The sequence below is a fragment of the Hemitrygon akajei genome, chromosome 18 (assembly GCF_048418815.1).
Source record: "Hemitrygon akajei chromosome 18, sHemAka1.3, whole genome shotgun sequence".
Taxonomy (NCBI): domain Eukaryota; kingdom Metazoa; phylum Chordata; class Chondrichthyes; order Myliobatiformes; family Dasyatidae; genus Hemitrygon; species Hemitrygon akajei.
Genome location: NC_133141.1, coordinates 59236643 through 59251281, shown reverse-complemented (window position 1 = coordinate 59251281; position 14639 = coordinate 59236643). Strand labels below are relative to the sequence as shown.

The following is a 14639-nucleotide window of genomic DNA, read 5'->3' as shown; positions in this document are numbered from 1 at the left end:
TGATCTAACTAGGAACATAATAGATGATTAATCTGAAACTCAGTCTAAATCCAACATGTCAGGTTACCAAACTCAACCATTCTGGAAAATATTGATGAGAAATTAGCACATTTACAGCCAGAGCAGAAACAGCAGATGAAGCAATTAATTTTTAAATATAAGGATTTGTTTCCAGATGCTCCTAGGAGGACCACAATAGCTTTACATGATGTAGATGTTGGAGATGCCAAACCCATTAAACAACACTCTTATAGGATGAACATGGAAAAATATGAACTTGCTGAGAAGGAAATTGAATATATGTTAGAGAATAATATTATTCGACCTTCTAACTCGAATTGGAGTTCACCTTGTGTTATGGTGCCAAAACCAGATGGTAGTATTAGGTTTTGTACGGACTATAGGAAGGTGAATGCTGTAACGAAAACAGATGCGTATCCAGTTCCTAGAGTAGATGATTGTGTAGATAAAGTGGAAAAAGCAAAGTTCGTTACAAAGATTGATTTATTGAAAGGGTATTGGTGTGTTCCATTAACGGATAGAGGTAGAGAGATATCTGCATTTGTAACCCCATCTGGGTTATATGAATATAACGTTCTTCCATTTGGGATGAAGAATGCCCCAGGTACTTTCCAGAGGATGATTAACTCTGTGATTCAGGGATTGAAAGATACAGATGCTTATATTGATGATTTAGTGACAGGAAATGATTCTTGGGAAGCGCACATTATTGCGGTGGAGAAATTATTTGAAAGGCTTTCAAAAGCTAACTTAACTACTAATTTAGCTAAAAGTGAATTTGGACATGTCACTGTAACTTATCTTGGTTATGTTGTGGGTCAAGGTAAGGTAGCTCCAGTTCAGGCAAAAGTTCAGGCAATTTTAGAGATTTCCACTCCAACTGGGAAAAAAACTCTCAGAAGATTTCTGGGAATGGTAGGATATTATCGAAAATTTTGTAAAAATTTTACTCAAATTGCCCTTCCATTAACTAACCTCTTGAAGAAGAATGAGAAGTTTGTGTGGACAGTGCCTTGTCAAGAAGCATTTGAAAAATTGAAAACTATGATATGTCAACAACCTGTGCTCAAGGTACCCGACTTTGGAAAACCTTTTTCATTAGCTGTAGATGCTAGCGATGAGGCTGCAGGAGCAGTATTATTGCAAAGGAATGAGGGTGATGAGGTTGATCCTCATCTTACTTTTCTAAGAAGTTTAATAAGCATCAAAAAAACTATTCGACAATAGAAAAGGAATTGTTATCTCTTGTTTTAGCTTTAGAACATTTTGATGTATATGTTGGTACAACTCAAAACTCACTTATTGTTTACACCAATAAACAATACAACTTATGTTTCAACAACAATGTTTCAACTTATGTTTCTATATAACATCATCTGTCTGGTTTTAGAAATGTGGTTTACCTGCAAAATATATCAAATTTTTAAACTGACATTTTTGGAATAATATACTAAATATCAGTAAAACTGAACTTTATGTATACAACAGCTGCAGGAACAAAAGTATAATATCAATAAAATGCATAATGACAAACATTTGTATTTTAGAACTGCTTCTAGATTTTCTACATAGACATATAGAAACATTTATTTTTAGTAAAATCAAAGACAAGTATTAACAGAACTTTTCAATAATGCTTCATATGGATAGGTTAAGCTAGACATAGTCTAGTCTGAATTGTTAGCTTCAAAAATCATTGCAGCATTTTCTCTTGAATCTCACAATTTAAAGGATTAAAATTTCCAACAATATTTAATCAATGCAAAAGAATAAGCATACTTTCGTAATTCAAATAATATAATCCAAGATTAATAAAAAAACATATATTAACAACAGATATGAAGTGCCAAAACTGGTTATATCTAAATTTAACAAGTTAAAACCTTGGTTCGCTGTACCCAGACAACTTAGTTATCTTAAATAATGAAATTAACTAAAATTGAATTGCTGTTCGATGGGCTAGTTGTACATCTTCAATAAGTACATCAAAATTTAATAAAAATAATCTTTGTAGTTCACTTTAATTACTCAGTCTTTGTTTTGCCGCTTAGTGCACAGTTAACAGGAAATAACCCAAACTTTGGTGCAGCTGAATGGAAAGTTAAAACAATTCTCAGTGATGGTGGCTTCCACCTGTTGCGGTGTTTTTCTCAGAAATATGGTGCAGGAAAGTGCTCTCACTTTGACATCTGTGATTCACTGCTTCAGCACTGAAAAGGGCTGGTGGTGGTGGAAGGTGTGCAATGGTTGGAAGGTGTGTATGGTGATGGAGATGCAGATGAGAAAGTGGATGGGGCATTGGCCGCAGAGGAAGTGAACTGAGAGAGCTTATGGTGACTGGTGGAGGTGAGGAAGTAGTTGTGATGGCAACAGAGGCAATGATAGCATTGGTCTGGAAGTTAATAGGGCTGGTGACTCGGAAACACTTCTCTTTGTGAGCCTTCAACATGTTGGAGAATCGGAATCGTTGGCCACAGACATCACAAGGGTATGGTTTCTCTCCGGTATGAGTTCTACGATGGCGCTTCATGTTTGGTCTGCTTGTGAAACTTTTTCCGCAGATTTCACAGATAAATGGCTTTTCACCTGAAGAGCAAATTAAGGAGTTACACAAATAAATATTTAAATGTTTTAAGTTTTAGAATAATTGACCTACCTGAAGACATTGAAAAAGGAGAAGACCCCACTGAATTTTTCTCTCAATTTTTAAGGAAGGGGTTTGGCTTGGAAATGATTCCAAAGTCACTGATTCTGGATCGCACACATAGGGTCCCGAGAATGAGGTGGGCATCAGGTTCCAAATCAAGGCATATCATTTTACGATTTCATTATGTACATATTAAGGAACAGTTAATTCGACTTGCCCATCAGAAAAAAAGTCATGGAATATGGAAACCACAAATTTCGAATGGTAGAAGATTATAGTCCCGAAGTAATGCGTCAGAGATCGGCGTTTAAGATGAGTGATTTGTATCATGCTAAATTCAGACCTGCGTTATTATACCCCACCCATCTCAGAATAATCCTATCTGATGGATCCCTCAAATGGTTCACTTCAGTTGAAAAGGCTCAAAAGTTTTTCGAGGATCTAAATGCAAGTTCGATAGTTTCAATATAGTTTAATGGATATGTGGATTTAAAATAGTCCTCGATAGAAAATGACAGTTTTCCATAGTTTAATGATAGATTTTATTTGCCTCGTGAATAAAACCGACAGTCTGTTACAGTCTAGTGGTTTCAATGATTAAAAACTGCTTTCAATAGTTTAAACTAAAATGGTAATTTGCTACAGTCTACAGTTTAATGGTAGATCTTATATGTTTTTTTTACTTATGTTCTGGTAAAATGTGTTTTCTGTTTTGAATTTGTTTAGTCTATTTGAAGGAATTCTTTCTATTTGAGACTGGTGTAAATTTATAACATGGCAGTCCTCTACAGATTAAAGATTAACTTTGTTTATTATTATGTTTTAACATACACTTGGTTTAAGTTTAAATTTTTTTTTATAAATCTGGACTCTCAGCGTTTGAAAATTTTTCTTCTCTCTTAGCTTTAGTAAAAGGTTTTGCATTAAGAGTATTTGTTATATCTTTATGATAAAGCCATTCTTTATTGATTTTTCCCCTTGTGACTATTTAAAATAACTATGTTTGATTTGAGTTCTAATGGATTGATCGTCCTTTTTTGAATTTGTGAAACATAAATAATCTATTGACACTTTTTCCTTTTTTTTGAAACTGGCTTTTTGTGATTTTTTTAAAAAACACCTCGTAAAATGGTGGATGCTCAAAAATGTGAGTGGTATGAATCCTTTTTAAATTTTGGAATTTCGTCACTAGAGAGATGGGGGTAGAATCTGGGGTAGTTTGCTTACTAACTTTCTTTTGGTTAGTTTCTGGGTTCTGTGGGGTGGGGGAGGGGTGTTTTATTTTCTCTTTCTGTTTTTTCTGGGCTGGAGTGAAACTACAAATATGTCTGATTGTCGTGACTTCCGGTTCCTCTCTTGATTTGTTTTCCTTTTTTTGGGAACATGACTTCCCTACAGTAGGATTAACCCTTTATACATTATATTATTTACTTATTGAAAATGTATAAGACTATTAATTTTGTTTCATGGAATACTAATGGTTTGAACCATCTGATTAAACAGAAAATTTAAAAAAATATTTAATAGACTGAAAGCTCAAATTATTTTTGCACAGGAGACTCATGTGAAGGAGGAGGCCAATCAATGTTTTTTTAGATTTTGGAGAGGCATACAGTTTCATTCTAACTCATCCGCAAAGGTGAAAGGTGTTTCTATATTTATTGATTCTTCGATTCCATTTGTTCATTATGAGACAATTTCAGACCCAACTGGTAGGTTTTTGTTGATCACCGGTTTACTTTATAATCAAAAAGTTGTTATGGTTAATATTTATGCTCCAAATGTTGATTATCCTGAATTTTAAAAGAAATTTGCATTACTCCCTAATTTAAATGAATCTGAATCTGAATAAGTTGATAATGGGTGGAGACTTTAATTGCTGTTTGAATCTTACACCCCAATGATAAAGAGTTTTCTTTTTTCTCTCATGTATATCACAATTATTCTAGAATTGATTACTTTTTTATTGACTCCCGATTAGTACCATCGGTCATTGCTTGTGATTATGATGTAATTACTGTTTCTGATCATGCACCTCTGAAATTATCAATTAAATTAGCTGATGTAAGTTTTAGAACTAGGCAATGGTGGTTCAACTCAACCTTACTTCAAGACTTAAAAGTTTGTTAGTTTTATTAAAGAGCATATCGCTTTTTTCTTTTCAACTAACTCTATTGAAGGAATTTCCAGCGGGATATTATGGGAAACTTTTAAAGCATATATTCGTGGACAAATTATTTCATACTCTGCTGGATTAAAAAAGCAAACTAATAATGAAATGTCTATATTGGTTGATAAGATTAAAGAAATTGATAAAGAATATTCAGTTACTCCTAATTTGGAGCTTTATTAAAAGAGAGTTGAACTTCAGATGCAACATAGTTTGTTATTAACATCTCCCACTGAAAACCAGTTACTTAAAACTAAATCTCAATTTTATGTACATGGTGATAAACCAGGGAAATTATTGGCCAACCAATTGAAAACTGTTTTGGTTAAATGCCAGATTATTAAAAGTTTGTAAATAAAATGGCAATTTGACAATTGACCATGATGAGATTAATAAATCCTTTCAAGAATTCAATATCTCTTTATATCAATCAGAATTCCCTGACAATACTACTACAATGCATGAATTCTTAGGGAAATTTAATATCCCCAAACTATCATTTGATGAATGCTTACTATTAGATACACCAATTACGGAGGAAGAAATACAGAAACAATTTATTTAATGAACTCCAGTAAAGCCCTGGTACGGATGGATTTACAGTAGAATTTTTAAAATGTTTTTCCAATTTACTCTCTCCTTGGTTAAGTAGAACTTTTAAAGATGTCTTATTGATAGGTAAACTACCACAATCCTTTTATGAAGCATCCATTTCCTTAATTCTTAAAAAAGATAAAGATTCTACTGCATGTGCTTCATACAGACCAATATCTTTGTTGAATGTAGATTTTAAAATTCTTTCTAAAAAAGCAATTAGATTGGAAAATGTGTTGCCCAAAATTGTTTCAGAAGATCAGACAGGATTTATAAAAAATCGTTACTCATACTTTAATGTTAGGAGATTATTGAATAATATATATACCGTAGATTCCGGATTTTAAGCCGCTACTTTTTTCCCACATTTTGAACAGCTTTGAACTCTGCGGCCTTTAATACAGAGCGGCTAATACATGGTTTTTTTTCATGCCGCCGAAAACATTTTGCCTCGTAACAGTAGACCAATAAAATTGATGAGTAGTTCACAGAGGTCCAATGAAATTGTACGATAAATCAAGCGCACTTTCACAATTAAATTATTGTAAATCAGTCATTTGTACTCACCCTCATCAACATGGAAAACACTCGAAGAAAAGCATTGTGCTGCCTTTATGGCAGTTATTTAGTTTATAATATTTTCGCTTAGTAATTCATTTTCTAGTTAAAGTTAGAAGAGTTTTAACTATATTTGTTTTCTGTACTACATCGCGGGATGCTATGATGTCACACCCGGTTTCGCCGCGTCTTGTGGGATACCAGTTTGCGATAAATGGGACGGCGGGGGGGAGCGGCGGAGCGAAAACGCTGCTTTTAAGTTAAAGGCGATCAATAACTTTTCCTGGTAGGCTGCAGTATATATATTTTTTACCAGTCGTTAGGAGATATTGGAATGTTGTTCAGTAAAGAAGTATACGCAACGTATATTTAAAAGTAGCCGCGTTACGGGCACGGTTCGAAAAAAAGCATTTGCAATATGTATTTGTTTTTGTTACCATATGGATTTAATTAAAAGTTAAAAAATCCTCACGTGTAATATCTTTCTGTGTAAATATCTCATATTACAACGTGGGACACCTGCGGCCGAAAATCCGGTGCGGCCTAAAATCCGGTGCGGCCTTTACAAGTAAAAAATTGATTTTATTTCTAAAATTAGAGCCAGCGGCTTTTAATCAGGTGCGCTCTGTAGTCCGGAATCTACGGTATATATTTCCTCACCTAAAATTCCAGAATGTATTATTCCATTGGATGCTGATAAGGCATTTGACAGAATTGAACGGAAATATTTGTTTTATACACTTGAGAAATTTAATTTTAGTCCAAAGTTTATATCTTGGATTAAATTGATATATCATACTCCTTTGGCTTCTGTAGTTACAAACAATGAGATCTCCCTTTTTAAGGCTTTTTCGTGGTACTAGGCAGGGCTGCCCTTTAAGTCCCTTACTAGTTGACATTGCTTTAGAACCCCTGGCAATTGCTTTTCGAGATTCACCAAATATATTTGGCATTATGCAGGGCAATGAAACACATAAGGTATCATTATATGCAGATGACTTGTTATTATATATTTCTAATCCAGAGAAATCCCTTCCTTCAGTAGTATCATTACTTGCTCAATTTAGTAGCTTTTCTGGTTATAAATTAAATTTTGATAAGAGTGAGATATTTCCATTAAATGCGCAAACTTTAATTTACATAAGTTTTCCATTTAGATTGGCTACATATTACTTTATGTATTTAGGGATTAAAATTACTAAGAAACATCAGGACCTATTTAAGGCTAATTTCTTACCTTTAATTGATCATATTAAACAATTATTAACTAAATGGTATCCAATGTCCTTATCATTAGTTGGCCGAATCAACGTTATTAAGATGATAGTTTTACCTAAGTTTCTTTATTTATTTCAGGTAGTACCAATTTTTATTCCTAAATCTTTTTTGATATTATTGATTCCAAAATTTTGTTCATATATATGGCAGGCTAAAAATCCAAGGTTGAGTAAGAAATATTTACAGAAATCCAAAAAGGATGGTGGTTTGGCAATCCCAAACTTTAGATTTTATTATTGGGCAATTAATATCCGAAACTTAACCTTTTGGACCCAAGAGATAGATAAAACCCACAGTCCAAGGTGGTTGAATCTTGAATGTGAGTCTGTGCGAGGATTTTCATTGGAGTCTATTTTAGGGGCTTCGCTCCCCTTTGCATTTACTAATTTGAACAAACAAATTACTAACCCAATAATAAAATATACAATACAAATATGTTCTCAATTTCATAAATTCTTTGATTTGAATAACTTTACCCTTTCTAGCCCTATTTTATTTTTTTTCAACCATATAGAATTGATCAAGCCTTTCATCTTTGGAAAATGCAAGGAATAAACTGTTTTTGTGATTTATTTATGGATAACTGCTTTATGTCTTTTGAACAGTTATCTAATAAATACAATTTGCCTAGATCGCACTTTTTTTTAGATATCTACAGATCAGAAATTTTTTGAATGTTATTTTGCCTACCTTTCCGATGGCATATCAAGCTGAAATTACGGAAAACATTTAAGTTTAAATCCCTTACAAAAGGGTGTAATAGCAACTATCTACGATTTGATCATGAAAATCTCTTCAGGTATATCTGATAAAATAAAGAATGAATGGGAACGAGAACTTAAAGTATATCCATAGAAGAATGGGAAAAGATTCTTAAATTAGTTAATACTTCTTCAATATGTGCTAGATATACTTTAATACAATTTAAAGTGGTTCATAGAACATATATGTCAAAAGACAAACTAGCCCATTTTTATTCCCAAATAAATTCTATGTGTGACAGATGTAACTCTGAGGTTTCTTCTTTAACCCATATGTTTTGGTCCTGCCCTCTTTTGAAAAAATCTTGGAAAGACTTCTTTGATACTGTTTCAGCAGTTTTACATATTGATTTACAACTCCATCCAATTACTGCAATTTTTGGATTACCAATGATGGATTCTAGTTAGTTATCATCTTCAGTCTGCCGTTTGATAGCATTTGTTACGCTGATGGCCAGAAGATCCATTTTATTTAAATGGAAAGATTCTGATCCCCCTACTATACATCAATGGTTCTCTCAAACTATAGCTTGTTTAAACCTAGAAAAAATTAGGAGTGGCACGGTTAATTCCTCGATTAAGTTCGAGGAAACTTGGGAGTCTTTTATTCAGTATTTCCATACCTACGACTTAAGTTGATTTTTTTTTCTTTTTTTGAATCCTTTTTCCTATTATCCGTTTATGGAAGGAGGAACAGAGTCAAGGACAGAATAATTATAATTTACAAATTATACCAGCCCAGTTTTTTTTTCTTTCTTTTTTTTTTCTGTTTTGTTTTCTGCTTAGTTTAGGGGATTTTTGTTTTTTCTGAACAAATCTTTTGAACTTTTTCTTGTTTCAATTATCAAGAGATCGGGTGGACATGTCTGGATATGATATTTGGAATTCATGTTTGTATGTGTTATAGCTATTATTGTAATCTTGTTCTCTTGATATTGTTATTATTGATATGTTCATTTAACTGATTATAATGCAATAAAAAGATAGAATGGATTTATCCAACCTTACATGGACAGAGTATTGTTAGGTAATTCTCCATGTTCAGTGGAAGTTGTTCTAATATAGATATAATGACAATCTGGTCAGAGGCCATCAATGTCCACAACTGTATCCAATAGGTTTTGCTCATTTCTGCATCAGTGAAATGAACTGGATGGACCGACATCGCAGAGAGTGAGATGGTCTATTCATTCAGCACTACTGTGTGTAGAAGATAACAAACATTTTGTTCATAGTTTTTGTACTTGCTTGCTCACTTTGTTGCCATTGAGGGTGTTTATGGAACTGCTCTTCCCCATTGTTTAATAGTCTATTCATAGTTAAGAGTGGATGTGGCAGAATGGAGAAGTTTGATTTGATCCACTATTTGACGTATTGTTTGGCATCCATCCACAGCAAGTCACTTCTGCTGTATAGCATTCTACAATCCTATGTTGTAGCTTCACTAGGTGCCTAATTTTTAGACATCTCCTATGAGTACTCTTCTGACTTTCTCATTGGACTAAGGCTCATGTCTTGGTTCAATTTTAAGAGTGGAATGAGCGATAATCAAGACAATGGGTTTACAACTAGGGTGAAATACAATTCTGTTGCTTTAATTAATTGCTCACAATGCTTTATGGATCCTCGGCTTTGAGCAGTTAGGTTGCATTTAGAATGGTATTAATCTGATTAAACATAATGCAGGACACCTTTGGTATGAATGTAGGGCCTCTTCTCAAAAAGCTTGCTGTTGTGGCCACATGTACAAACATATTATTGCATATTATTGCAAACATACAATTTATCAAAGGCATCAAAGTTTAAAAATGCTTGCAGCAGTCACTGTGGAAAATGCAAGATATGAACTACCCACTGATTTTCTGAAATTCTGTACCTGCAGCGTATGATCTTGGTGTAATTTTAAATTATTTTCCAGTTTTTGCCAACAGATTTGCTTGTTTGTAAGACAGTATGAGTTTATATGTGTGTATGTAAGTATTTATTTATTGAGATACAGTGTGGAATAGGCTCTTTGAGCCACACAGCCCAGCATCCCCCGATTTAATCCTAGACTAATCACGGGACACTTTACAATGACCAATTAACCTACTAACCAGTATGTCCTTGAATTCTTTATTATGCAAAAGGATAACAACTACGGCACCAGGTTTAAACATCATTTTGTTTTGGTCATGTCATGCTAACTCATACATGAAACTGATCTTTTTTATTAGTCTTGTTCTTGATAAGTCAGAATATGTCTACCAAAGAAACAAAGTTAGGTTCCACCATCTCTCATGACAATTTAAATACCAGTTTCCCCCCAGCAGTATTTGTTTGGAGGAAGCTTGCTTTCTGAAATACTCACACAGTAGTCAAGTTGATGACAATCAATTCCATAAAGCGGACAGTTATAAAAATCCTCATTAGTAACAGATATAAAATGTTAGTCAAAGGAGGACATTTGCTTACCAGTGTGAGTCTTCATATGCTCATCAAAATACTGTTTCATATTAAAATCCTTGCCACACCACTGGCACATAAATTGTTTATGACCGATATGAATACTCATGTGAGAACGAAGTTGATACTTGTATTGAAATCGTTCATCACAGTTCTGAAATTAAAATTTGAATAGTTGGTATTGTATAAAGATAAATCACATATTTGAGTTTCATGGCCCTTCAACCATCATGTTTGAAGCCAGTAATTTACAAATACTCAAACTTTGTCAAGATGTTTTTAGCTTCATATACTTTGTAAATTAAAACTTCGAACATGAAATAGCAGAGCATGCAATAATTTTTAAAAATACTTATTTTAGTTCTCCATTTACACTTCCAATATGATGGCAGCGCATTTGATTGCAGTAGCTTCACAGGGCAAACCAAAGGTGTTATTGTCCTTTTTAAAATGTTTTTTTTAAATGATTGCAAGACCCTGCTGAATGTAAAGAACATAAAGGTCTGCAGGCCTACCTACCCCAACAGCAAGTTGCTGGTTGACGGAGAAACTGAAGGAGCCGGCCTTGGTGTGAATTATGTTGCTGCCTGCGTTAGAGGAGTAAGTGTGCAGTTTAACAGCAAGTGATCATTCTTAGTTGCTTTTCTTGTGATCACAACACCCTATTAAAAATTGTTATGTGGAATGCTGTAAGTCCGATTTACAGCTTTATTGGTGGATGGTGGGGGAGTTGCATGGCCTCAGTCATAGCTAGGACTAGGCCTCAAGCTACAGTGTTGCCTGTTTACAGCTGCCCTGGAGAGAGGCATCAGAGCCGGTGTGCTCCACTGGAGGCCAGTTGGAGTTGGCACTTCCCCCCACCCCTCCCCCCGTGTTTGCTTGGCAGTAGACACGCTGTATTATGTTTAATTGCATACTGCTGCAACATTCATGGGTTTCGGGGTACCGTGTTTTACACTTTGGCCTCCGAGTAATACTGTTTCATTTGGCTCCATTCATATATGGTTGAATGACAATTAAACTTGAACTCTATTAATTACTATTTATGAGCAGATTATTTACTACTGGAATATCAACGCTGGCTTTAAATTGGCTGACAATTAGTTCATGCAATCCAGTAATGAATACATGTTGCAGAAGACATGCAGCTCAGAAAGCTCACATCACAATCTTTAATGGAACTCATTGCTTCATCTGCCATACTGTATAAGTCTCACTGGTAAACATGGTTGCTGTGAAATAATTTGTAATGTTCAGCTAAACTACTCAGATATATCCAGGGACCAATTTCCAGTGTTCAGCTTAGTCATGTCAATTTTTCAGCAATATTTGAGATAGTTACATTTATACCTAAACTGACATGACCAAGTCTAATCATGTGGTAAATCGCCTGTCAGATTAAAGATGACTATTTCAGGCTGGGTTCATCCATTTAACTAGGCTGTGTTCGGGCACCTTGTCTTTTGATAGGCAATAAATTATTACAAATTTATTGAACTGATCTATTTTGACCCAAGGTTTGAGATCAGTGACAAAGCAATGGGATTTGCTGCTGATCTCAAAGAAAGCTCCCCACTCATTTCTAGCATTTTCTATAGCAAGAATCCTCTCTTTACCAAATACCTGCACCAATTAGGTGTCAGTTTAATTGGGTCATTGGTGCCAGTTTGTTGTTACAAAATAATCACCTTAAAATAATTCTCACAATGTACCCAAATCTCCTACTGCACATACTATCTCGTCATTTACAGGATATGCTGAAATATTCATGTGAGAAAATTACAATGCACATTTCTGCAGCTAGCTAATTTTGGCTTATGTCTTTATGAATTCACCGATTCCTTTGTTACTAAATATTCAGTCCTCAGGAGATTCTGCAGTGTGACAAGTTCAAGTGATTGGTACCAAATGCAGTGACAAAGGCTGCAAATATGGAGTCTGTGGATGTACATTGAATCTAAATTACTATTCAGTGTAATAGAACTATAACATTAATGTTGGTGGTCTTTAACAGATAAATAGATAAATCCAGACTATAGCTTCCTTTGATCCTCAACATTTAAAAAAAATTAAGCATTAACAAATAAAATAACTTAAAACCATATATCCATCCACGTCTACCTTAACTGAGTGGTTGCTCCTGAAATAAGGTTGACATATTGCAGGGTTCTCTTGTTGAGTCTTCCTGTTACAGGACAGTGTTGCACAACGGGAGCAGGTTGAAGCTATAAGATTTGAAGGTCACAGATTGCACAGCTCCATCTAAACCTCCTCCCCCCACTAAGCCTAGAACTTCATATTCGCTACTTTGGAGATTTTAGGTGAAAGCAAGGAGGAGAGTCTAGATCTCACTTGTATGGGAGAAGGGGAAAAAACAAACCAAAATTTGGCGTCTAACCCACTGTTTAATGTGGACAGCAAGATTCACTATCTTTTCTTTCAGTTAGTCCTGATGAAGGGTCTCGACCCAAAACGTCGACTGTACTTCTTCCTATAGATGCTGCCTGGCCTGCTGCGTTCCACCAGCATTTTGTGTGTGTAGCAAGATTCAGTTGCAGGTTTGCAAGATTGCCAAGAAACATTAACTGCAAAACTCTGTCCAAGACCATTGGCAATCACATTAGACCATAAGACCAGAAGATATAGGAGCAGAAGTAGACCATTTGGCCCATCAATTCTGCTCTGCCATTCAATCATGGGTTGATCCAATTCTTCCAGTCATCCCCACTCCCCTGCCTTCTCCCCATACCCTTTGATGTCCTGGCTAATCAAGAACCTATCTATCTCTGCCTTAAATGCACCCAATGACTTGGCCTCCACAGCTGCTCACGGCAACAAATTCCACAGATTTATCAACCTCCAACTAAAGTAATTTCTCCGCATCTCTGTTCTAAATGAATGTCCTTCAATCCTGAAGTCTTGCCCTCTTGTCCTGGCCTTTTAACATTCAAAATGCTTCTATGAGAAACCCCCTCATTCTCCTGAACTCCAGGGAATACAGCCCAAGAGCTGCCAGATGTTCCTCATACAGTAACCCTTTCATTCCTGGAATCGTTCTTGTGAATCTTCTCTGAACCCTCTCCAATGTCAGTATAACCTTTCTAAAATAAGGAGCCCAAAACCACACACAATACTCCAAGTGTGGTCTCACAAGTGCCTTATAAAGCCTCAACATCACATCCCTGCTCTTATATTCTACACCTCTACAAATGAATGCCAACATTGCATTTGCCTTCTTCACCACCAACTCAACCTGGAGGTTAACCTTTAGGATATTCTGCACAAGGACTCCCAAGTTCCTTTGCATCTCTGCATTTTGAATTCTCCCCCCATCTAAATAATAGAATGCTTGTTTACTTCTTCCACCAAAGTGCATGACCGTGCACTTTTCAACATTGCATTTCATTTGTCACTTCTTTGCCCATTCCCCTAAACTATCTAAGTCCCTCTGCAGGCTCTCGGTTTCCTCAACACTACCCGCTACTCCACCCATCTTTGTATCATCAGCAAATTTAGCCACAAATCCATTAATCCCATAGTCCACATCATTGACATACATCGTAAAAAGCAGCAGTCCCAACACTGACCCCTGTGGAACTCCACTGGTAACCGGTAGCCAGCCAGAATAGGATCCCTTTATTCCCATTCTCTGTTTTCTGCCGATCAACCAATGCTCCACCCATGCTAGTAACTCCCCTGTAATTTCATGGGCTCTTACCTTGCTAAGCAGCCTCATGTGCGGCACCTTGTCAAAGACCTTCTGAAAATCAAAGTACACCAATCTACTGCATCTCCTTTGTCTACCCTGCTTGTAATTTCCTCAAAAAATTGCAGTAGGTTAGTCAGACAGGATTTTCCTTTCAGAAAGCCATGCTGGCTTTGGCCTATCTTGTCATGTGCCTTCAGGTACTCCATAATCTCATTCCTAACAATCGATTCCAACAACTTCCCAAACACTAATGTCAGGCTAACAGGTCTATAGTTTCCTTTCTGCTGCCTCTCACTGTTGGGGAATACAGTTGGCCCTCCTTACCTGCGAGGGATTGGTTCCAGGACCCCTCGCGGATACCAAAAAAAGCGGAACCCTGGACTTTATTTAACCTGTCTCAGTGCGGTGGCCTTTAAGACCTGGCAGAGCTCTGAACCCGCAGTGCTTCTGTTCACG

General features: G+C 35.7%; 1 protein-coding gene across 1 annotated transcript in view; it reads right to left on the bottom strand.

Annotated features, from left to right (window-relative positions):
- Nucleotides 1–1247: 1247 nt before the first annotated feature.
- The window catches only part of LOC140741479 (zinc finger protein 652-like), a 157109-nt gene continuing 143717 nt past the window's right edge, over nt 1248–14639 (bottom strand). Inside the window, 2 exon segments of the mRNA XM_073071720.1 lie at nt 1248–2607; nt 10484–10628. Of these exon segments, the coding sequence (XP_072927821.1) occupies nt 2135–2607; nt 10484–10628 (618 nt within the window). The 3' untranslated portion in view covers nt 1248–2134.